Below are 25,020 nucleotides of genomic sequence, written 5' to 3'. Positions count from 1 at the left end.
TCACTTTGAAGTCTTCACTCTCAGTAACATTAAACTGCAGCAGGAGAATGATGGTAACAGGCTAAGCCATTCAGCATGTTTTCTGCCTGGAGATTGAGTAGGACATGTAGGGGAGTCGGATCTACCTGCAGATGTCACTCAAAGCATTCAGAATCCCTCCAACGCTTCTACAGAGCACAGTCTTCCTTCCCCAGCTGCAAGACTTCCATATGTCCAGCATAAATCTAGCCTGATGTGCTTTGAAAGAAAAATCCTCAAAATGTAAACCTGAGTTGGTTTCAACTGCTGTGTGCCAGGACTCTGGTGGTGCCACCCACCTCAGTACAGTCCTAGCAGAATAGGTTTGCGTCTGAAGCATCCTGCACCAATCTCTCAAAGCTAAGGACCTCCCCACATGCAAGGTCCCTGAAACCCTGCAAATCTTGGCACGTGAAGCTGGTGGTAGCTAGGCATTGGTTCTGAATAATAAGCATCATCTGGCTGCACTGTGATTGATGAAGCTCCCAGTGCCAGGCAGCGTGTTGTAAGGGTCTTCAGCATCAACTTATCCTTCATGTTCGGGGTAGAGGTGGAAACCCTGAGTGGCAGTGTATGTTGAAGGGCCTGGCCAAGTTAGCCTTGTTTATCTCTGAAGCTGCCTTGGAGGCTGCAGTTGCTATTTCACCCTTAATTCAGTTTAGCTTTATTCATAAACCAAACTGAGGGCTTGGCTACACCTGTGAGGTAGAGCACATTAAAGCAGCCCCGGGCACCCTAACTCACAATGCGTCCACACTGGCAAGGCACGTAAAGCGCCTGCACTCCACAGCTGGAGTGCTCCTGGTAATCCACCTTGACAAGAGGCGTAACATTTGCTGCACCCCCACTGGAATGCTGCAGTGGCAGTGTGGACGCCTTGGTCTGTTAATGCACTCTGATCAGCCTCCAGAAGTGTCCCGCAATGCCTGTTCTACTCACTCTGATCATCATTTTGAACTCTACTGCCCAGCCCTCAGGTGACCAACCATCAGACCTGACCTTTAAATTCTCTGGGAATTTTGAAAATCCCCTTCCTGTTTGCTCAGGCAGGTATGGAGTGCTCTCAGCAAATCTTTCCAGGTGATCATGCCTCCACACACCAGGCAATCCCCAGTATGGAGCAATGGCAAGGCGCTGGACCTCATCAGTGTTTGGGGGAAGAAAGCTGTCCAGTCCCAGTTGCGCTCCAGCCATAGGAATTATGATACCTTTGGGCAGATATTAAGGCACATGATGGAAAGGAGCCATGACTGGGATGCACAGCAGTGCAGGGTTAAAGTGAAGGGGCTGCAGAATGCCTACTGCAAAGCCCATGAGGCAAACTGCCGCTCTGGTGCTGCCCCCGCGAACTGCCGTTTCTACAAAGACCTCACCTCCACTCCAAGGACCACCATGGACACTTCAGAGTCCAGTTCAACAAGGCAGGAGGAGGAGGTAAGCGGGAGCAAGGGTGCTGAGGAGGTGGAAGACACGCCAGCATTCCTAGATGCATGCAGCCAGCAGCTGTTCTCAAGCCAGGAGAAAGGTAGCCGGTCATAGCGGCTGGTGCTTGGGGAAGGACAAACACTAGAGGAGGTGTGGGTAAGCGGCTTTTATTTTGGGAGGGAAGTTGTTTGGTGTGGGCTCTTGGGCTGAGGAGGGTTAGGGCCCCATGCATGCCTAGATGCGGAATAGGGCGTTAATGTGCTCTCTCACATCACAATAATCTGCCTCAGTGATCTCTTCAAAGGTCTCATGCAGAAGCTGGGCAATGCACTTGCACAGGTTTCTTGGGAGAGCTACTGTGGTCCTTGTCCCAGTTAGGCTAACATGTCCTCGTCACTGTGCTGTGAGGGGCGGGGGGACCATTGCTGCACACAGGAAAGCTGCATATAGGCCAGGGCGAAAGCAGCATTGTAGTAGAAGACCCTCCCTTGCTTTCCAGGTCACCTTGCAACTGAGGGTATCTTCCAGGATGAACTCCTGTGGAAAATGTGGGGACAGTATTCAGTATAGGGGGCCCCTGCAGCTGTTAGCTCTCCCCAAGGCACAGAACCCCAGAGAATAGTATGGCCCTGAAACATTCAGTCCCCCTTGCCCCTATGCTTACTCACCATTTTGGGGCTCCTGTGGGTTATATGCACTCACTTTGGGATGGGCAAATTCTGCTATTGTATAGACTATACTTGCCTTTAAATACGGGCAAATCATTGCTTTGTCTGGTGTGAATAGTGCTGCCTCTGTTAAGTGTTGCATTTTGCCTTTACAGATGCAACTTTGAGATCTCAGCCGTCTGTGTTATCATCAGCGGAAAGACTCAAAAGAATTAGGAAGAGGCCATGCTGCATGAAGTAATGCAGCAGTCCCTTAATGAAAATCAAAAAGCACAGGAGTGGTGGGAGAGTGAAAGGAGGGTCCGCCAGCAGAAAGCAGATTGCTGGCACCAAAGCACAGAGCAGCTGCTAAGCATTATAGAATGCCAAGCGGACTCCATACAGGCACCTGTAGCCATGCAGGTGGAGCACTACCCTGCCCCTCCAGCCCTTGTTCCAAAACTCTTTCCCTTGTGCCCCCACGTCACCTCCAGTCTACTTTTTCCCCACATCAGGATTCCTATCGCCACCAGCTGCCTCCAACACCTGTAGCTTCACCACCCAGCCGTGCAAACTATGACCGTTACTCACTGCACTCAACCCCCATCACCATGCATTTTAGCCAGCCTGAAGTGAAGCACACATTGCCCAGCACTCCAGACAGGAAGGCAAAGTAAGATAACTGGGAGAGAATGATAGCTCAGTGGTTTGAGCGTTGGCCTGCTAAACCCAGGGTTGTGAGTTCAGTCCTTGAGGGGGCCACTTAGGGATCTGGGGCAAAAATCAGTACTTGGTCCTGCTAGTGAAGGCAGGGGGCTGGACTCAAGGTCCCTTCCAGTTCTTGGAGATAGGTATATCTCCATATATTATTATTATTATAACAAGACATATGCAAATCTGTGATTGAACCATTCCCCACCCCAATCTCTTGCCCTTTCTGTTTCCCAAGCAGTTGTTTCTTTTCAATAAATGGATTTTTTGGCTTTGAAAACATTCTTTATTATTGAATTAAGTAAAAGATACCTTAGCCCAGGAAAGCAACAGGCACTGCAAGTCAGCGTAGCAAACACAGATTCCCACTAATGTTGGAACCACCACTCTTCAGTCCTATGCAGGGCACCAAACGTTACTGGTAGCTTTCAGCCTCAAATTGTTCCCTCAAGGCATCCCTAATCCTTGCAGTCTCGTGCTGAGCCCCTCTAATAGCCCTGCTCTCTGGCTGTCCAAATTCAGCCTCCAGGTGTTGAACCTCCAAGTTCCATGCCTGAGTGAATCTTTCACCCTTCCCTTCGCAAATGTTATGGAGGGTACAGCACGCAGATATAACCGTGGGGATTTTGTCATCGACCAGGTCTAGCTTCCCATACAGACAGCACCAGCGGCCCTTTAAATAGCCAAAAGCACACTCCACACGCATTCTGCACTGACTCAGTCTGTTGAACTGCTCCTTGCTGCTGTCAAGGCTCCCTGTGTAGGGTTTCATGAGCCACAGCATTAAAGGGTAAGCGGGACTCCAAGGATCACAGTGGACATTTTGACTTCTCCTACGGTGATCTTCTGGTCTGGGAAGAAAGTCCCAGCTTGCAGCTTCCTGAACAGGCCAGTGTTCCGAAAGATTCGTGCGTCATGCACCTTTCCAGCCAGCCTTTGTTAATGTCAGTGAATCGCCCATGGTGATCCACAAGCGCCTGGAGAATCATAGAGAAATATCCCTTTCGATTAATGTACTCAGAGGCTAAGTGGGCTGGTGCCAGAATTGGAATATGCATCCCATTTATCACCCCTTCTTAGTTAGGGAAACCCATTTGTGCAAAGCTAGCCACAATGCCATGCACGTTACCCGGCGTCACGGTTCTTCTTAGCAGGATGCGATTAATGGCCCTGCAAACGTGCATCAACACGATTCCAACGGTCAGCTTCCCCACTCCAAACTGGTTCCCGACCGATTGGTAGCTGTCTGGAGTTGCCAGTTTCCAGATTGCAGTAGCCACCCGCTTGTCCATCAGCAGGGCAGCTCTCAATCTCGTGTCCTTGCGCCGCAGGGTGGGGGCGAGCTCAGCACACAGTCCCATGAAAGTGGCTTTTCTCATCCAAAAGTTCTGCAGCCACTGCTCATCATACCAGACTTGCATGATGATGTGATCCCACCACTCAGTGCTTGTTTCCCGAGCCCAAAAGCGGCGTTCCACGGTGGTGAGCATGTCCGTGAATGCCACAAGCAATCTTGTGTCATATGCGTTACGCGAGTCAACATCGTCGGGCTCCTCACTGTCAGTTTGTAGCTTAAGGAGTAACTCAACTGCCAAATGCGATGTGCTGGCGAGACTCATCAGCATATTTCTCAGCACTTCGAGCTCCATTCCTGCAGATTGAAAGGGAAGACAGACTGCGCAGTACAAAACACGTTGAAAGATGGCGCCAAGTGGATGGAAGCACAGGGATTGCTGGGATGTGAAGCGATGCAGCACGGGGCATTGGGACAGGACCCAAAATGCCCCACATCCTCTGCACCCTTCCCACAAGCTAGAGCACCAGAATGGGAAGAGGTGCTCTGTGGAATAGCTGCCCATAATGCACCTCTCCAAATGCCACTGCAAGTGCCGCAAATGTGACCCCACCAGTATGCTTGCAGCTATCAGTGTGAACACACTGCAGTGCTTTCCCTACTGCGCTTTCCGAGGGCTGGTTTAACTCACAGCACTTTACATCTGCAGGTGTAGCTATGCCCTGAATTAAACGCTTAATGCAGTTTAACTAATCCACTTTGAATTCACACCTTTAGTTAATGCATATTGATTTTCCTAAATGTACCTGTGTAGACGAAGCCTTAGGCCTGGCCTGCGCTACAGAGTTAGATCAACTCAAGGCAGCTTATGTCAACCTAAGTATGTAAGTGTCTACACTAAAATTTTGCTCCCGTCAATGTAACTGCCTTGCTACACTGAATAACTCCACCTTCACAAGCAGTGTAGAGTCAGTGTTAATGTAGCTAGGTCAATGCAGTGCCAGTGAAGACACTGCATTGCTTACATCGACTGTTACTGGCTTTCAGAAGCCATCCCACAATGCCCCACACTGACAGTACAGTCAGTACAAGCGCTCCTGGGGAGGACATGCGCCATTGACACAAGGAATGTAGTGTGGACGCACAAAAGTGATTTAATTACTATGGCGATGTAACTGAAGTCAACATAGTTTTGTAGTTGAGACATGCCCTTAGTGTTAGTGTTTAGTGTGCAGGCTTCTCCTGGATTCACACTGGCAACACAAGACCCTGGAGTGAGAATCCTGCTTTTCTGTCTGCTTTGCCCCTTTCTCCTATGCTGTAATCTTGGAAGGGGAAGCTGAGGCCAAGTCTACATTATAAACTTACATTGTTATAACTACATCGCTTAGAGCTGAGAAAAAGCCACACCCCTGAGCAATGCGGATGTACAGACCTGACTCCCGATGTAGACAGCGCTGTGTTGATGGCAGCTCTTGGGGAAGTGGAGTACCAACACTGATGGGAAATGGCCTCCTGCTGGCGAAGTAGCATCTTTACAGAAGTGCCACAGCACCACAGCTGCACTATTGCAGCGTTTTAAATGTAGACCTGCCCTGGAACTACAGATGTGATTGTTATTTCCTGTGTCATTTCAAATGCAACCCATAATTGTACATGTGCAGTAATATGTCCTTCCATCTCCTGTTTTGGAATGCCTCTCAACTGAGAGGATATTTCCTTTCTGGTATTCTGTCGCTGCCCTCCTTATCTACTGCTTCCCTGTGCTGAATTGCAGCTATCCCTCCTCTGCTCAGGACTCCTGCAGTCCTTCACCAATAGCACACGTTATACTTGATTTTGACCTGATATTTTTTGCCACCGTGTGGTAAAAATATCCATTGTCATTTTAAGTTAGCAACAAAATTCCCATTCAACACATGTTGACATGTAGGAAGCATTAAGTCAGCCTGCTTTGCCTATGGCCCTTTTCTGTCCAAGCCATGAGTTTTATTGACCCTGCTTTGCAACATGGAATTACTTTAACCATCCCAAACTGTGCAAGATGTTTTTAGGACAACGGTAGCTTCCATACAAATTATATCCCAAAACACAGTGAAGTTAAGTGACACTAAGGCTTTGTTTACACTAGCACTTTTGTCGACAAAACTTTTGTCAGTCGGGTGCAAAAAACCCAACCCCCCGACTGACATAGTTTCACTGACAAAAACGCCGCTGTGGACAGCGCTATGTCAGCAGGAGGGCGTCTCCTGCCGACATAGCTACCACCACTCACTGGGGGTGGTTTAGTTATGCCAGTGAGAGAGCTCTCTCCTGTCAGCATATAGCGGCGTCACAGGAGACCTTTCAGCAGTGCAGCTGCAGCAGTAGGCTGTCTCTCTGCAAGCGCCGTAGTGTAGACATAGCCTTAGTAGCTGAGGGGAAGAACAACAGGCATAAAGGCAGGAGAGGTGTGTTCATCTGCAATTTGGGGATGCTCTTTTTGGATTTAAAGGAGGAGAAGGTGGTGGTGCGTCAGTGTGATGAGACTGAGACTAAATCAGCACTGGCCAGGCAGAGGGCGTGGAGGGGGGGACAAGAAGGGTGTGATAAGGATCATAGGCCCAGATAGAACAAGTCCATGGAGGGTTTTAAAATCAAGGTAGGAAATCTTGAACTGTATCTGGAGGTGAATGGGAAGATAGGGGAGGAATATGAGAGTGTGCACATAATGTGTGTGTCTGTGTCAGCATGTTTCTTACTCCTCTCCTGCTTCAGCATGAGGAGATGAGTTAGTTACCCCTTATCTAGCATGACCCCTGCTTACCCACCTGTTCTGTCAATCACAGGTTTATCCTACACCTCCATCCTCCATGTATGGGCCACATTGTGAAGTGGATAATATACCTCAGTTTCCCTTAACAGTGTGTTTACAGTTGTGCCGAGTGGGAAAGAGGAGAATGCTGAGATATTGGCAAGTGCCTGACAAGGGGGAATTTGGTTCTACACTGATGGGTCTGTCTTCTGGTAATTTTCTGCAGCCCAGAGTCCGTGGAAGCTAGTCCAGCTGTCGATGAGAAGAATGTGTACTCCAGTCATGGCTATGAGGCCACCCAGAGGCACAGCTATCGAGGGCTGCCTTATGCAGTGAGTAGTCACTCCTTAATCTGCAGAGGATTACGCTGTACCAGCCCCTTACTTTACGCGCTGCTCCCTTGCTCCTTCTGTTGCCCTTTCCCTACATAGCATTGAACTGCTGTTTTGTTTAGCTCAAACTTTGTAGGCTACGTACTATGTAGTCTACTGTGTACTCGCATCTGAGAGAGACAGAGACGATGCGTGGGTGTGGGCGTGCGGGGGTTAGGTCGTGTCCCCGTCCCGTCCCGTCCCCCCCCCGCACCCGATTTCTGCCTTCTCTTTAGCAACAGCTTCTAGAGGTTTTCTAACTGTTGGGGAAGCCTCACTTCAGCGGGCCACCCAGTTTGTCTTGGTTTGGGCAGGGCGCAACCAAAAATTGTACCTCCAAAGGGGGAGGCTCAGCTCAATTGGCCCGGTAAGGAATGGAGTCGGCGTTCCCTCCCTGAGCCACACTGTGCAGGGCTGGTGTTGCTGCTTGCCCCCCAGCATGTTCCTCCTTGCCCCGCTAGTACTAAACCTCTGTACTAAATAAAATGGGTTGCCTTCCATTACAGGATTTTTCTCGCATACCTCCTGATGAGAGCTCGTGTACTCCTAGGTGTACATGTGCCACAGTTGGAAAACTGCTGGTTTAGCTTATTTTGGGGCAACAGCAGTGTGAATGAGTCCTGCCATACTTGCTGCATTTTGTGTGTTTGTTACTCTCAAGGCCCCATGTTCTCTTCAGTAAGCTTGATGTTGATTCAGTGGCAAGATCCCCTGGTTCCTGCAATGCTCTGTGAGGCAAATAGTAAAATCTGCAACAGCTTCCTTTAAATTTTAAAATGGAGGATTTTGTTGAACAAAGTATATGAATGTGTAACGCCTTCCACAATATCCTCGCTGGTGGTATCTGATACCAACTGCAATTTATTTTACACTGTCTTCACACTTCGTTTTCAGCGTGCTGCAGATTTTCATACTGAAAACACACACCTGTCAGAACTTGGAAAGGTTGGAGACGACATCTGCAGAGGGAAAGCATGGAAAGTGGTTTGAGATTTTGGGATAAGCACATTAGCTGGATGTTTTTTCAAAACGATTAGCAGTGCCACAGTCAATATTGACATCTGAATTGTTCTCAGAGGTTTGAGAAAAACAGTGACAAATATACAAAATTGAGACAAATAGTGCAGTTCACGCCCCTCAGAGCTATTGCTTCAAGCTGTTTGCAGACTACTGTTTTCCATTCAAATTGTTCGTTAATTTCCTGGGTGGCTGTTGAGTTAGAGCTGAGTTTTAGGCTATGCCTACACTATAAATTTCTTTGGTATAATTTATGTCGCTTAGGAGTGTGAATAATGCACACCCCAGAGTGACAAGTTACACCAGCCTAGGCAGCAGTGTGGACAGCACTATGTTGGCAGGTGAGCTTCTCCCATCAACATAGCTACCGCCTCTGTGGAGGCAGGAGTTATTAAGCCAATGGGAGAGCTCTCTCCTGTTGGCTTAAAGTGCTTTCACCAGAAGTGCTGCAGCAGCAGCACAGCTGCAGTGTAAACATACCCTAAGACTTTGAACTCCCTATGTTCAAAATAATACTGATGGAGATGTTTATTTTCAGGATCATAATTATGGAGCTCCTCCTCCTCCAACCCCTCCAGCATCTCCTCCAGTTCAGACTATCATCCCTCGTGCTGAGCTGAATGGCTTGCACTCACCTGACGAGGAGAACTCGGGGGACAGTGAGAGCTCCTCAGAGAGAGAGTCCATTCCCAGCTGGTGTCACTGCACTCTCTCCCAAGATGGCTTCCTCATCAAGTGTGACAAATGCAGGTAACTTCTGATGCATCGCAGAACAGGGCGGCGTCTCCTGCTTTCACTTCTAATGCTAGACTACCACATTTGAGTTGGGGATGGACTTCCTGTTGCTGGTTGAAGTGTTCTCTCGAGTGCTTTGCCAAGTATCGGCCCTACCCCTTTGCTCTGTCAACCTGACAAGTGTTGATGACACTAGGCGTGTAGATGAGAATGATAAATTGATGCTCTTACCATCCTAGGCCCCTTAGGGGGCATGCAGCTTGTGACATCTGGCTGACTTTCAAATTGACTGACCCTTACAAAACTGGCTTCAATTGTCCATTCTCCTTTTGCAGGGGAATGAGCAGAGGGAAAGTGATCAGACTCCGCCGCCGGAAGCAGGACAATGTGTCAGGTAAGGCTGCGATTATGCTGAGATTAATGGTGACACTGTTGTCTCCTCCAGCAGGGCCAGAAGATTCTTTGTTATTGTCTCTCAGAGCTCTAATCACCTATAGCTGTGATAAACATACTAATGTGTCTTTTCCTCTTCACCGTTGGGACTTGAGGGGGGGCAGAGAGACCAAATATGCAGTAATGTCATCTCATGCAGCGTCAGAAGGTTGAGAGAGCGGTGGAGGGGAGGTTGAGCTTGCGGGGCTCTCAGGTTGGGGAGAAATGTCTAACTAGGAAATCATTGTGAAGGGGGACCAAGGGGCATGCAGATCTCTCCATGATAGACATAAAGTTGCTAACATAGTACTCCTCCCTGCAGGTGGAGACAGTAGTGCAACCGAGAGTTGGGATGAGGAGCTCTCCCCTTCCACAGTGTTGTACACAGCTACGCAGCACACACCCACAAGTATCACTCTCACTGTTAATCGGGTCCGCAGAAACAAACCTAAGAAGAGGAAGAGGAGTATGGAGAAAGCTCGCACTGCACCAAAGGCCAAGAAAATCAAGGTATTTAAGCATGGCAGAAACAGCCCAAACCAAATGCGGGACACAGTATTGGTGAGTGCAGGCTGATCCCTGCTGTGGTCAGCATGCCCAAATGTGGGTCATCCTTTGGTTACTGTGCGTAAGCAATGCCTGTATGGGCAGGAAGTTTTCATGTTCCACCACTACCTCATCTTTATGAGCTGTTTGGCCACTGCAGCCTGGAGCTTACAGATTGATCTGTCTTCCCTTTTGTTTCCCTACACTGCCCATTGGCATTCAAAGGCTTTAGGTTTGGTTTTAAATTGCATCTCCATTCCCCCTGCTGGTTCATCAGAGTTCAGTGGTGGAGGGGAGGTTGAGCTTCAGGGGTCCACATCTGCCTGTGGCAGAGGGTTCACTGTTATGATGGGACTGAAATGTTAAGAAGACTCTGTTCTTTCTCAGAGGTGTGTGCTGTGTGTCTGGGATGCAGTTACTGGTGGGGGTAGGCAGAACTGTTCTGCATGGGATGAGCTGATTCTTGGGAAGGAGATCTCCATGCGTGCTTTTCGTTGTCTAACAGCTCCCTTTCTGTAATACCCACAACTTGTGGCACTTCTGGGTGGCTTTCTTTGAGGTGGTATGAGTCTGATGAAAGGGTTTGGGGATTTTGAATAGCTTTGGATTGTTCTTCATCATGCCTGTGTGTGTTGTGAAGCAGACAATACGTGTTATTTGTATCTTCTTCACCAGCAGCTTGATTGCTACTTACTTGGGCATTCCTTGAGTTTGATCTGCAGCCACAGACATAACAGAATACAGCTTACTCATTAGGGTTAAGGAGTTGATAGTGCCAACCCTGGGAGTTGATAGTGCCAACCCTGCAGGCACTTCTGGGTGGCTTTCTTTGAGGTGGTATGAGTCTGATGAAAGGGTTTGGGAATTTTGAATAGCTTTAGATTGTTCTTCATCATGCCTGTGTGTGTTGTGAAGCAGACAATACGTGTTATTTGTGTCTTCTTCACCAGCAGCTTGATTGCTACTTACTTGGGCATTCCTTGAATTTGATCTGCAGCCACAGACATAACAGAATACAGCTTACTCATTAGGGTTAAGGAGTTGATAGTGCCAACCCTCTGTGATCTGCAGTGGTTGCTGATAAAACCAGCTGGTTCAATTTGTAGTATTACTGAGTAATAAAGCTCAATGAGAGATGGTCCTTGACTCTCTTCCTTACCAAGGCAGATGAGATTGGTCAGCTTGCTCTTTCTCGTGGTCCCAAGGTTTTGCCTTAGTCAGGTCGAGGGGGGTTGAACTTTCTCAGTTCAGAATGTCTGCTGGAGTCCTCCTGTGGGCTTTTCTGTTCAGGTCCAGCACCTCCTGTTTAAATCTTCCTGTGGCTTCGGCCATGTTTTGTGAAATGCTGTGATCTCTGGGCAATTGGGCTGGGAGTAATTTACATGTTTAATATTATCTAATTTAAATGTGATCCTTGGACTCCATCGAGTGAGGGGAGAGTGCTTTATAGAAATCTAAAGAAAAGGTATAAATACTGATGGGCAGCATTCTCTTGTTTTGGGCACAGGCCTTTCGAGAAGGTTCACGGAAATCTCTGCGGATGAAGGTGAGTGGAACCGAGCTGCCTGCATGATTGTGTCACTTCTCTTTTTTTTTTCCTGATTTATCTGTCTGGGGCTCTCTGATTCTAACTCTAGCTTCTGGATAAGCCCTGACCTAATGTAAGTTGTCTATCACTTTGGTATCTAATACCATATAAGTTTTAAAATAATATTGGGGTCCATAACAGAAATGGTGTTATTCCTCTCCATGCCCCATGAACTGGGATGGATGAATGTAAGTATTCAGGCTTTCCGAATTGGTAATGGTTGTCTCACAGGTACCATTTCTGGGGAAAGGGTTACATTTGGACCAAAGATCTGTCCTAGAAATGTGACATTTATCTACCAGATCAGACCAAGGTCCGTCTGTGATGTACCAGGATACAATCTAGACTAATGAGCAGCTGTGTCACCCCTGCTCTGCAGCTTTGGGTGCCTTATAATGCCTTGCTGAAGGAGTTCCCACTTGGGTTGTTCACAAACAGCCTTTGAGCATGCAAGCCACACCCTGAGTGTCTCTGTGCAACTTCAGCCTGTCAGCCATGCTGGGGTTACTCTCTGGCTCTCACCAGTCTTGATTAGACTGCAGAGTGATCCCAACACACTCCCAGTCTTAGATTCAATCATAGAATATCAGGGGTGGAAGGGACCTCAGGAGGTGTCTAGTCCAATCCCCTGCTCAAAGCAGGACCAACCCCAACTAAATCATCCCAGCCAGGGCTTTGTCAGGCCTGACCTTAAAAACTTCTGAGAAAGGAGATTCCAGCACCTCCCTAGGTAACCCATTCCAGTACTTCACCACCCTCCTAGTGAAAAAGTTTTTCCTAATATCCAACCTAAACCTCCCCACTGCAACTTGAGACCATTGCTCCTTGTTCTGTCATCTGCTACCACTGACCGCAGTCTAGATCCATCCTCTTTGGAACCCCCTTTCAGGTAGTTGAAGGCAGCTCTCAAATCCCCCCTCATTCTTCTCTTCTGCAGACTAAATAGGCCCAGTTCCCTCAGCCTCTCCTCAGAAGTCATGTGCTCCAGCCCCCTTAATCAATTTTGTTGCCCTACTGGACTCTTTCCAATTTTTCCATATCCTCCTTATAGTATGGGACCCAAAACTGGACACAGTACTCCAGATGAGGCCTCACCAATGCCGAATAGAGGGGAATGATCACGTCCCTCTATCTGCTGGCAGTGCCCCTACTTATACAGCCCAAAATACTGTTAGCCTTCTTGGCAACAAGGGCACCCTGTTGACTCGTATCCAAATTCTCTCTCCTTCTCTCTCTCTCTCCGCCCCCCCCCCCCCCCCCCCCCCAAATGTATGTCCTGTACTGTCCAGCCCTCTCCTGGACAATACAAGTTATACTAAGTCCATTATCTCTTTATACAAATAATATGAGCACAGCTTGCCGCCCCAAATGGAGTTTCCAGAACACTTCAGTATAAACACACTGAAGTAGATAAAACAATAAAACAAGTTTATTAACTATAAAGAGATTTTAAATGAGTACAAGTAATGAGGCATAAAAGTCAGAAAGAGTTATAAGAAAATAAAGTTAAAATGCTACTGATACCTAACTTAATAAACTGTAACAGAGTCGAGCAAAGTTTCTCATCATATGCTTTCAGCAATCTCTAACCAAACTTCTTAGGTCAGGACCCCTTCTCCCGTTGTCATTTCAGATGTAGTGAATACAATGGGCACTGAGGGAGAAAGGAGGGTGCCTTGGCATGTTTGTCCTTCCCTTTTACAGTTTCAGTCCATTCTTGAAAAAGATTTCCAGTTGGGTACCAGGAGACAAAAAGTCTAGGGGGAAGGATGTTCCCTGTATTACCCCAGCCCGTAACATTGTGGACTCTTAGAGTCCCATATCAGTGGTGAAACCTGATTTTTTCTGTGAATCCTTTTTGAAAGGAATCTGTCAATAACTGCTAGTTAAATCAAAAGAGCTGAGATATTTGGCTTTGCTTAAAATGTCCAGCATATCATCAGTTCTACGCATGGGATACACATCTGGCTCTGTGACAGCATTGCATTTTCTACAGTCAGCACAAAACCTTACAGTGTTGTCTTTCTGAGAGATCCAGGTTGCAGGCAAAGCCCAAGAGCTGTCAGAATCTTTAATTACTCCTAGATCCAACTTGCTTTGCTTTTCTGTTCCTGCACCTTGACAGTGGGCCCTGGTCCTTCTGTAGTGATTTTTTTATCGGTTAGCAAGTGTCTTCCTTGGCTTGTTAGAAAATCCCTATTTGTGTTCTTGCAGCACAGACAACACCTCTCTTTCACTGTTTCCAGCCATCACACTTGAAACTCACTTAAAATTTGGTATACCAGTGCTTAAAGTGTAAACCTCATTTAAAATAACAAGCTGTGCATAAACTCTGCTTGCTGAGCCCCTTCGACATACATGGGTAGAGTCCAAGCTCGAGGCTACAGCAGCAAAGCATTGTAAAGAGCACCCCAGGATAGAGGGCAGGGGTGACACAGCTATTCATTAGTCTGGATTGTACCTGGTATGTCTCACCATCCTAGTTCAGTGTCTTGGCTCTGATAGTCGCCAGTACCTGATGGTTCAGAGGAAGTTGCACAAAATCCTGTATTGGACAGTTATGTATGTAACTCATGTTTCTGAATATTGTTATCCTTTGTTTATCTGATCCAACATAATTGTGAATTTTCTTATTATGCTCTGAGATCATTCTGTGGTGCCTGTCACTGAGTTATCAATGCCAAAAACATTTCAGTCCTTTATGAATCCTTCTAAGTTCTTGGCCTCAGTATCTTGTGTCAGAGAGTTCCATGGGTTAATTATGTAATAGAAAAATAATTTCCCTGTTAAATTTATTGCCTTCCAATTTTATTGTTTGGCTCCCTTGCTGTAGTCTTATAAGAGAGGGTAAACAGGAGCACCTAATTATATTCTCTCTCATTCACTTTTAATAATGCCTTTATCGTGGCCTCATTCATTTCCTGTCAAAACTACAATCCCAGCCTTCTCAATATCATCTCATGCAGAGGTCTTTCCATGCTTCTAGCTGCTTTTCATTGCCTGGTTCTGCACCCACTCTATTTGTGCTCAGGATTAGAGCCCTCCACTGTGTTGGGTGCTACACAAACATGTAAAACACGGTCTGGTTTAAGAGAAAATGCAGCAAATCAGTGTGAAAACAGTGGAAGGGAAGGTAGGACAGGCTAACAGTGCTAATATTGTATACTTACATATTTATTTTACAATTATTTATTAATTACATCATCGTCGCACCTAGAGCCCTAGTCATGGACCAGAACTCCATGGTGCTAGGTTCTGTACAAACAAAGAACAAAAAGACAGTTCCTGCCCCAAGGAGTTTACAATCCAAGTGTGAAACAAGGAACAGATGTATACAGACATGTGGGATTACAGGGAAACTATGAGACAGTGCTAGTGGTAGGCAGTGGTCTTAGCACACCAGCAACCTGACTGTCATCAAGTTCTTTGTAGGCATCACAACAAAGGAGCATTTGAAGGAGGATTATGAGGTAGCTTTGCAGATGTTTATGGTGAGTGCCTCGCAAACACAGGGGTTAGCCTGGGAGAAAGCATGAAGGTGCATGTTTATGAAAACTTTACAACTAGGTGATGAAGGCTGGAATCATGGGTCAATTGGAGGCAGGAGTTGGCAGCAAATGAGAAATTATATGTAAAGTGGGGATTGATCCTGAGTGGCCTTGAAAGTGAATACAAACAACTTATGTTTAGTTCGGTAGAGAACAGGGAACTGGTGGAGAGATACCAAGAGACATGGTCAAAGTGACAGTCTAGGAAAATGATCTTAGCAGCAGCATTCTTAGTGGATATGAGCGGAGCAAGATTACATTTGTCAAGATCAGAGGACAGGATGTTGCAGTAATCAAGACACAGAATGATGAGCACTTGGACAATGGGCACACCTGTAATGTTCCAAACCAGAGTGAAGTGTTCGTTTATATTTTGTTATTTTTAACTATTTTATTGTGTCTATTTCTACTATTTAATCCTCTACCTGTTCTGTTATTTCTAAGTTTCCCTTTTTGCAACCTCTACACAAGTGTGCATTTTTACTAGCCTATTTCTACTTTTTGTTCTTAAACATTTACCTTTTTGTGTTTTGTCCTTTCTGTTTTTGGGGTTGGGAACTATAGAATGAATGTTGGGGTGAGAGCAAAATGAGGAGTGGGGAATAAAGGGCTGGAAGGGGAAGAACAGGCAAGAGGAGCAGGGGGAAAAGGAGGAGGTCAGGAGGCAAGTGAGAAAAACTGGTCTTGTTTCTCTGTTCCCCATGCCTCTGAGTCTGTCTTCTCTCCATATAGGACAATTCAAGCAGTGTGTCCCTTATGGGTTTCATCCAATGCAAAATTTTCCATGGCTCACTATAAGAAGCAGCTTTATGCTCTGTGTTAGAGGGTGTAAAATGTAATGGTACCACCTCTTGGGTACCCATGTGATCATCTGAGTATTTGAGTGGGGCCCAGGGCTTGGTGAGCGATTCACTTTTCTAGTTCTGGCAATAGAGGAAGAAGGCTGGTGAGCTCCAGCACTTCCACCAGAGATTCTAGGATCAAGATTTCTCCCAGCAAGTGCTATTCATTCACCCTATGTTCTTTGATGCAGAATTCGCCTTCTGAAGCACATGCCCTGGATGAGAACACAGCTGAGGGGTGGGAGAACCGGATACGGCTCTGGACAGATCAGTATGAAGAAGCCTTTACTAACCAGTACAGTGCTGATGTACAGAACCTCCTGGAACGGCATCTAAGCACCAATAAAGAATTTGTGGGCAAAACTGCTGTGCTGGACACTATCAACAAGACAGAGTTGGCCTGCAATAATACAGTTATTGGGTCCCAGATGCAGGTAAGAACCTGTGTGAATACAGGAGCAAATGGAGGCCAATCCTATGGGGTCCTAGGTGCAAGGTCTGGGCTGGGTGAGCAAGAAAACCATTTCAAGTCCCAGATGCAGATAAAGGCATATACGTGTATAAGTATTTGCAGAAGAAATAGGGAGGTATGCTATTGTTCAAGGCATTGGTAAAACCTCATGTGGAAAACTGTGTGCAGTTCTGATCATCCATGTTCAAGAATGATGAATTCATACTGGAACAGGTGCAGAGAAGGGCTCCAATGCCAGTCAGGGGAATTGAGTTTGTCTTACAAGAGGAGACTAAAAGAGTGTGGCTTGTGTAGCCTTGCAAAATGAAGGCCAAGAGGGGATATGACTGGTGTCTATACATACACCTGAGAGGAGAGGACCTGAGGCTCTTGTAAAGAGTCCAGATTGCTGCTGCACTATTGGCACCATCCGACAGGCATTCACTCAAATCTCTTTTCCTTCTTGAGAAGACCCATGCCCTTTTACTAATAATATCCCTTACAAAGCCCAGCTGTGGGGTCCCCATACCACCTGCAGAGGTTTGGCAGCTGCGGGGCCACTCTGGGGGCCCTCACCACCTGTGGGGGCTCAGAGCTCCAGGATACTCCTACGGCTGCTCAGAACTCCAGGGGCCACGCTGCTCACAGCAGCCGGGAGCTGCAGGGGGGGGAGGGGAGCCCTGCCACCCGCAGCAGTTAAGAGCAGCATGGGGCCCACGGCAGCCAGGAACTCCAGGGGAGCTGTGGTCTCCCTGCTGTAGTTCCCAGCCGACAGGGCTGAATTCACAGAGGTAGCTAGAAGTCATGGATTCCGTGACTTCCGCGACCTCCGTGAAAAATGGTAGCCTTATTCATGAGACATCAGGCTAAGAGTCTTTACCACTTGTACACCCTTCCCAACTCTGTTTATAGAAGAATGGGACCCTTCTCAGAGATAGGTCCAGAAATCTTCCTGGCCTAGCCAAACCATTGCTGCTACATAAGGGATGTTTTATGCATTCCTGGAATATATTTTCTTTTCATGCTAAGGTCCACACATCCATTGCAATGGGTACTTCAGCCTTACAGAATGGGGCAAAAACAGACCTGTCAGTCTCTGGAGCAGGGGTCATTTCCTACTCCCGTTTTTTTGCTTTTACAGTAGCCAGTGGCTCTACCAGCCCTTCCCGCTGCAAAGGTTTTCTGAGGGAAATTCCAAATTTTGCTTCAAATTTTTAGACCAACAGTTCGATTCAATGTGTCTTGTCTAATTCCCAGATGTGTCCCAGGGCTGTACTGGATTTTTGAGGAGATTGTCCCCTCAGCTTCACTTTCCCTTCAGAGGCATTTGCATCAGCTGGTGCCCTGCTGGCTTCAGGGAGCAATCTAGGCCCAGAAAGGCCAACAATGAAAGGGAAGGTCTCTGTCTCCTGCTCTCCCTCTTATCGAGTGTCTTGCTGCAGAGTTCAGCTGGCCCTGCTGGGCATGATGCAGCCCAGTCTAGATGGGGTTGCCTTGGCCCCCCATCCCCTGGCAGGAAGGGAGCCTGGCAGGATTGGAAAGAGGTGGCTCTGGGGCAGGCAGCCCCCCTCCCCCATCTCCCTGAGGAGAGTGATGTCAGAAGGATAGAACACCTGGTGGAAGATAGTGCTGTAGTCTCTACAGCCCGCAACAGCAGTCATGCCTTTAGCCGTGGAGCTTGACAGCCTCCTCTGTCTTCGCTTACCCTGTGGGTTGCAGATGGAGGGCACCAGATACAGCACTGATGCTGCCTACGCTCGAGAGTTCAGCAAGGGGTCTGCAAGCCCAGCTCCTTCCCCATGCTGACCCCTGTAACACACAACTGTCCTTCGATGGAAACAGACTTATATGGCTCATATGTGGTAGAGGAGGTAGAGCTTCGGAGGAACCCATCTAGAGTGATCAGACAGCAAATGTGAAAAATTGGGACAGGGGATGGGGAATAATAGGAGCCTAGAAAAAGATCCTAAAATCGAGACTGTCTGTCCCTATAAAATCAGGACATCTGGTCAACCTAAGCCCATCCCTGAGCCCGAAGCCAGTACCTTCCTTGACAGACCTATAAGGGCCCATGTAGGGGAAGGGAGACAAATAAGCTCAACCTCCTTGAGCACAGCGATTGGTATCCACTTGAAATGTTTACAGAGCAATCTCTGAGCTCAAGTTTGCTACTCTCTCTGAAGCAGGATCATAGGGACAAACTCCCAAAGGGGCATAAAATGAATAATCCATTCAGCACCATTTCCCTCCTCACCTTCAGAGTGCAGCATGGCATATCAGTGTAGAAAGGACCAGACCATAAACATGCTGATTCTTGAAGCTTGCAGATCTCTCCCACCAACAGAGGAACTCTTCCTCTTTAGGAAAGGAAGGTCAGCATTTCACACCCAAGTTAGAGAATAAAATCGTAAACTATAATTTTTTTATCTAAATCAAATAGAGGAGAGACTGTGAGGCAAGAGTGTAATGAGTTCTGTAAAATTACCCTTAGGAGGTCTGCTTTCCCCTAGACGATCTATAACGATCTATCTGTTCTCATACATACTGGAGAGAGACATAAGAGGAGCAGAGGTGTCCTGACAGACCTACAAGACTGAGAAAGTATCAAGCTGTCATCAGCTGCTGCAGCAGGTCGCCCTGCCCCGGCTCTTGGGCAGCCGTTCCCAGTGGTCGCTGCGGGTCGCCATGCCCCGGCTCTTGGGCAGCCGTTCCCAGCAGTTGCTGCAGGTCGCCATGCCCAAATATCCAGATTATTGCTCGAGCCTTCTGCTGCAGGCTGCCACGCCTCTCCTCCGCCTCCTCTCCCCCCGCAGATAGCTGTGGAGCAATGAGCATGACAGCTGCCCTAATGTGGAAGAACTGATAGACCATAAGGAGCCTCCACCATTTACTTCTTTCGAACCCACCAGCACCTACACAGTCTGAAGTTTATAAGGCCAGAAGATTCCTCAGTACACACCAGACAAAATTCGTCCTGTTGTCACTAACAAAAATAAGTGTGGCTATTATCCCTGATGGTCAAGGACTCAGCATTTCTAACTGGGGGAGATTTTTACCAGACAATGGCCTCCTCACTATGTGGGCAACTAAGTCCAGGCAGTTCTGGTCTCAGACCCCTCTTTCGAGCATGAAAACTCTCAGGCGGCAGGCCAACACAAACAATCAAATATGAACTGTCACCTGCCACCTTTAGTACCCTTGACTCTCTTATCAGGGTGGACAGTATTACAAGCATAGTCTTCTCAACTTAAAGAAATTCACACAGCTGAAGGGCTTCTCCCTGAAAAGAGAGAGCGAGAACCAGGGACTCAGCTCTTTTACATGCAGGTAAATGGGGCCTTGAAACTGATTTGTTTGAACATCTGATCCCCAGATGTCTTAGTGATACAATGGGAACTGTATGGAAACCTGAGGCTATTCAGAGTCATCAGAAAAGTTGGCTTTTAATTCTAACTCCTACCAAACACTATAGAAAGGAATAGATGTAATATGACAAGTAGAAGCAATCTGTGAAGTACAATAGAGGAAAATATCTCTTTGCAGTGATAGCTAGGACAAGTACAGGGTCAGTAACTGCCCTCAGATGCCTCAGAGCTATCTGTGGATCTCCTGACCAGCGTTATTTGGAGTTAGACCCCAGATTGGTGCTTGGCTCTTTGAATTTGAGAGCAGAAGGGCTACCTATAACTTTGACTAAATGAAGTCATTGGACTTTGTCCAGAGAGGACTGTACAAGAATGCCAGGATGAACTTTGTCCCATTCACAGTCTCAGCAACCTATGGAAAAGCTATGACATGAATGAAAGATTCAGAATCATTGGGATTAGGAGGGACCACAAGGGTCATTTAGTCTAATCCCCTGCCAACGTGCAGGATTTGTTGTGTCTAAACCGTCCGAGATGGCTATCTAGCCTTCTTTTGAAAACCTCCAGTGAAGGAGCTTCCATAACCTCCTTAAGCAGTCTGTTCCATTGTCCTACTGTTCTTACAGCTAGGGGAAGTTTTTCCTGAGATTTAATCTAAATCTTCTATGCTGTGGTTTGAACCCATTGCCTCTTGTCTTGCCATTGTGAATTTCAGATCAGAGCACTACAGCCTGATCCCCATCCTATTTTTAGCCTCAAAAAACCATGGACAAGCAGAGACAGGCCCTGTCTGAAACATCTGCTTATTCGTTTTCATTCCATGCTAGGTGTATGCGCATACCACGTGCACTCTTGCTTGAGATTTTTCCCTTAGTAGTATCCATTGGGCTGGCTCTAGGGTCCTGTGGTACTGCAAGTTATGCAGTGGTATAAGGGGCACTCCTGGCCCCTGACCCTCTCAGCTCCTTCTTACAGCCCGTGACAGTTGTTGGAACAACGCTTCTTCCTTTTGATGTCCGCGGACTGAAGTTGCCATTGACCCCGGAGGCTTTTCAGGTGGCTAGGGACCTTCTCTTTTTTCCTGTCCTGTCAACACCAATGGGGCACCCACCCGCTGTGGCGACTGGAAGCAGGAGGGAACAGGGTGCTTTGGGCACCTTCCCAGCACCGGATCCCCCAGCACCACCTAGAGCAAGGGTCTCCAAACTTTGAGACGAGGGCCATATTAGATTTTTTGAAGAGGCTTCGCCGGCCAAAGCGACTGTGAAAGAAATTACATATATGCAAATACTTGCAAAATCGTTAAAAAACCAGCACAACTCTACAGTGTCAGTGTTGCATTAAATTCTAAGTCAGGGATGAAAGTTAATCGATGCAGGTACTGTGAAATCACACACAATATTTGCAATACATTAAAAATCATTTCACATAATTTTTTTTATTTTATTTCTAAAAACTCACATTTGTATCATACAAATACTGTTTGGTTCTATTAGTGCTGTAGTTAAAATTTAACCATTATGAAATTGTTAATTTCCATCTTCTTTACTCCATTTATTGGAGATGTAATTAAGCATCTGGCTTGTATTTTTACTCTAAGCCAGGGGTCCGTGCCTGCTCAGCTGCAACAGCAACCCTCCCCTAAGTTGGCTCCCCTTTTGGGGGGACACTGGCTCCCAGGGGCACTTGCCCCTCCGCACAGCTCAGCTGAGCTTCTTCTCCCCCCCCCCCAACCCGCCCGAGCTGCTGCCGGCAGCCCCTCCCCCTGCCTGCTCTGTGTGCCTACTCAGCTTCAGCCTGCCTGTTTTCTTCTCACTGGACCTGCTCAGCTGCAGCAACGACTCTCCCCTAAGTTGGCTCCCCTTTTCAGGGGACACTGGCTCACAGAGGCACTCACCCCTCTGCACAGCTCAGCTGTGCTGCCGCCCTGTGTGAACTGCTGCTGGCGGCCCCTCCCCCTGCCTGCTTGGCTGCCTACTCAGCTGTTCGCTTCTCCCCTATTGGTTGGAGGGCCGGACAAATGGAAGCCCCAGGCCGGATCCAGCCTGCAAGCCATAGTTTGGAGACCCCTGACGTGGGGGAAGGCTGCACTTGATCCCAGCATCCCTATCTCTGGCACACCACTGGTCCCCGGAGCCTCAGCACCACATGGAGGCAAAAGTGGGTACTACTCCACTGGGGTTGCTGAGAGAAGAATCCTCTTCAGAATCCGAAGGGTAACGTCATGTACCGCCAAAAGCCCACCATCGCGGTACCCAGCCTATGCTCCATTGAGCTTCAGCACCAGTCCTCCAGCAGAAATCTGGCCAGCGGGTCACTGGCCTACACAGTGGCGCTATTGGAACCTCTGATGTTTTCCTCTGACGCTGGGTCCTTCCTCCCACCAGTCCTACTCTGTGGTCTTCGAAAGATGGGCTACTGCTCTTTCCCACTTGGCACCGGTTCTGTTACTGACCCCAGTACTGACGTCCAGGAGACGCCTCTAGTGGACATAGTCAAAGCAGAGGAAGGAGGAGGAGCTCTTCCTCCAGTGCAAGCCTTCTTGTCCTACCCAGCCAAGGCTATCGCGGGTCCCAGTAGCCTGCTTCCCCAGGATGATTTCTGGGCCCATCAGGACCTTCTGAAGCAGGTCGCTTCAAACGTGGGCTTGGAGATGGAGGAGCTCAAAGAGACATCACACAGTCTTATTGATATCCTGGATGCAGCAGCACCATCGAGGGTGGCCCTACCGATCTATGAAACTGTGATGGAACCAGTCCAGGCCCTGTGGCAAACTCCTCCTTCTTTGGCCCTCACTTCAAAGAGGGCAGAAAATAATTCTGTGCTGGCACGTGAGTTTGAATACCTGCACTTGCTTTGCTGGGGAGATAAGATTTTCATCTGTGGGACTCCCTGAATAAATTCAAAGACTCCCTACCCCAAAAGTCAAGACAGGAGTTTGCAGCCCTCTTAGAAGAGGGTTAGAACGTGGCCAGGCCCTCTCTCCAGGCGGCTCTGCGTGCTGCCGACTTGACAGTCCAGACAGCGGCCTCTGTGGTCACCATGAGGTGCTGTTCCTGGCTCTAGTCCTCTGGACTTCCCAGTGAGGTCCAGTAGTCCATCCAGAGCCTCCCCTTGGAAGTCTCCTCTCTTTTCTCAGAGCAGATGGACACAAAACTTCATGGACTGAAGGGCTCTATGATCCTTAGGCTCATGCACTCTGTCTGCTTCCAGAAAGCACTTCAGGCCCCAGCAGCCTACTTGATTCTCGGCACCTCCAAGGCAGGAGCCTTACAAAAGAAACGGAAGGAGTTATAAATAGCGCCAACCATTTCTGCCCACCTCAGCCTCCCAGTCGGGTCTCAGAGATACTCTGGTCGGCCCAAGCAGGCTTTTTGAAGGTGTGCCCAATGGCGCTATACCAGTCACAGTGTCAGATCTGCCTCCCCTTTTATTTTGGACCGTCTGTCGCTCTTCAGCCTGGCATGGTCATTCACAGCATTGGACCATTGGTCCTGAACACAGTGACAGCTGGTTATACCCTGAAGTTTCTGCCCTCCTCTTCCCCCTCAATACCTCTTCAGGGACCTTCTTGCAATCAACTCCTCCTCTAGGAGGTGTAATCCCTTCCTGCGTGTGGGGGTCATGGAGCCAGCTCCTCAAGACTTGAGAGGGAAGAGTTTCTACTCCCGGTATTTCCTAATGCCAAAGGGGACCTCCAGCCCATCTTGGACCTGTGTTGCCTCAACAGATATCTCAGGTAACTGAGGTTCCACATGGTCTTCATGGCCTCCTCCATTCCTTTTCTGGATCCAGGGGACTGTAAACTGCCCTCGACTTAGAGGACTCATACTTTCACAGTTCTATCTTCCGTGACCAGAGAAGATTTTTCAGGTTTATAGTGTGTCAGTGCCACTATCAATTCACCACCCTTTTCTTTAGCCTATCGGCAGCCCTGCACATTTTCACAAAGTGTATGTTTGGTTGTTGTAACCTTCCTCAGGCGGCGAGGCATACAAGTTTACCTGTACCTCAAGGAGTGGCTGATCAGAAGTTGGTTGCAGGCTCAAGTACAGAATAGCATCAGCACGGTCCGAGCCACCTTCTGAGCACTGGGCCTGCTGATAAATAAGCAGAAGTCAACTCTTGTTCCAGTTCAGAGAATGGAATTTATTCGGGCTGTGCTCAACTCGACCCAAGCCAGGGCATTCCTGCTGGAGGCCCATTTCCAGACCATGACAGACCTGATATCCAATATCATGGCCCACCCTAACACAACAGCTTGGATGTGTCTCAATCTTCTGGGTCACATGGTGGCTTGTACTTACGTGGTTCAATACACAAGGCTGCGCCTCAGGCCCCTCCAGATGTGGCTAGCGTCACTTTACTCCCTGAGAAGACACCGCTTGGACTCGGTGCTTACGGTCCCTCCCCTGGTTCTCGCCTCTCTGGACTGGTGGAAAGATCCAAGATTGGTAATAATGGGGGTGCCTTTTGTTACCCCACAACGATCGGTATCCTTAGTTTCGGATGTGTCAAACTTAGCATGGGGAGCCCACCTCAACAACTTCAGGACTTGGATCCTCTGGTCCCAGGAAGGAACTCTGCCTGCACATAAACATCAGGGAGCTCAGAGAGGTGTACTTAGCATGCCAGATGTTCCTTCCCCAGATCTCAGACAAGGTGTTACAAGTCCTGACAGACAATACAGCACCAGGTTCTGTATCAATAAGCAAGGACGGGCTCGATCCTCAGCCCTGTGTCAGGAGACCATCCATCTATGAGACTTCTGTGCGAGATGCTCCATTCATCTCTAGGCTTCACATCTCCTGGGAGCTTGGAATGTATTGAAGGATCACCTCAGCAGATCCTTCTCTTCTCACCGTAAGTGTTCCCTTCATCCAGAGATCAGCAAATTCATCTTCCAAAAATGGGGGCCTCCCCAGGTGAATCAGTTTGCCATCAGGCAGAACAGAAAGTGCCATTGTTTTTGTTCACTGCACGGCACAGCCCAGGCTCCCTCTCCAGCACCTTTCTGCTCTTGTGGGCAGACCACCTACTGTACGCCCCCATCCCCTTAGTGCACACAGTTCTTCTAAAAATCAAGCAGGACAGGGCATATGTTATCCTCATAGCACCAGCGTGGCCATGCCAGCATTGGTTCAGTATGCTCCTGGACCTCTCAGTGACAGCTCCGCTCTCACTCCCACTCCATCCACACCCGATTTCTCAAGACCACAGCTGGTTTCCTCACCCA

General features: G+C 48.0%; 1 protein-coding gene across 7 annotated transcripts in view; it reads left to right on the top strand.

The window, feature by feature from the left end:
* The window catches only part of SETD5 (SET domain containing 5), a 200,203-nt gene that overhangs the window by 85,008 nt on the left and 90,175 nt on the right, over window positions 1–25,020 (top strand). For all 7 annotated transcript variants that reach the window (XM_030570399.1, XM_030570398.1, XM_030570400.1 and 4 more), the window contains exons 3-8: window positions 7,116–7,221; window positions 8,816–9,027; window positions 9,348–9,406; window positions 9,767–9,954; window positions 11,498–11,536; window positions 16,160–16,402. In XM_030570399.1, the coding sequence (XP_030426259.1) occupies window positions 7,116–7,221; window positions 8,816–9,027; window positions 9,348–9,406; window positions 9,767–9,954; window positions 11,498–11,536; window positions 16,160–16,402 (847 nt within the window). The remainder of the gene's footprint in view (window positions 1–7,115; window positions 7,222–8,815; window positions 9,028–9,347; window positions 9,407–9,766; window positions 9,955–11,497; window positions 11,537–16,159; window positions 16,403–25,020) is intronic.

Source organism: Gopherus evgoodei, chromosome 7 (genome assembly GCF_007399415.2).
Source record: "Gopherus evgoodei ecotype Sinaloan lineage chromosome 7, rGopEvg1_v1.p, whole genome shotgun sequence".
NCBI classification, from domain to species: domain Eukaryota; kingdom Metazoa; phylum Chordata; order Testudines; family Testudinidae; genus Gopherus; species Gopherus evgoodei.
The sequence above is the reverse complement of the archived record's forward strand: the minus strand, read 5'-3'. Positions and strand labels throughout refer to the sequence as shown.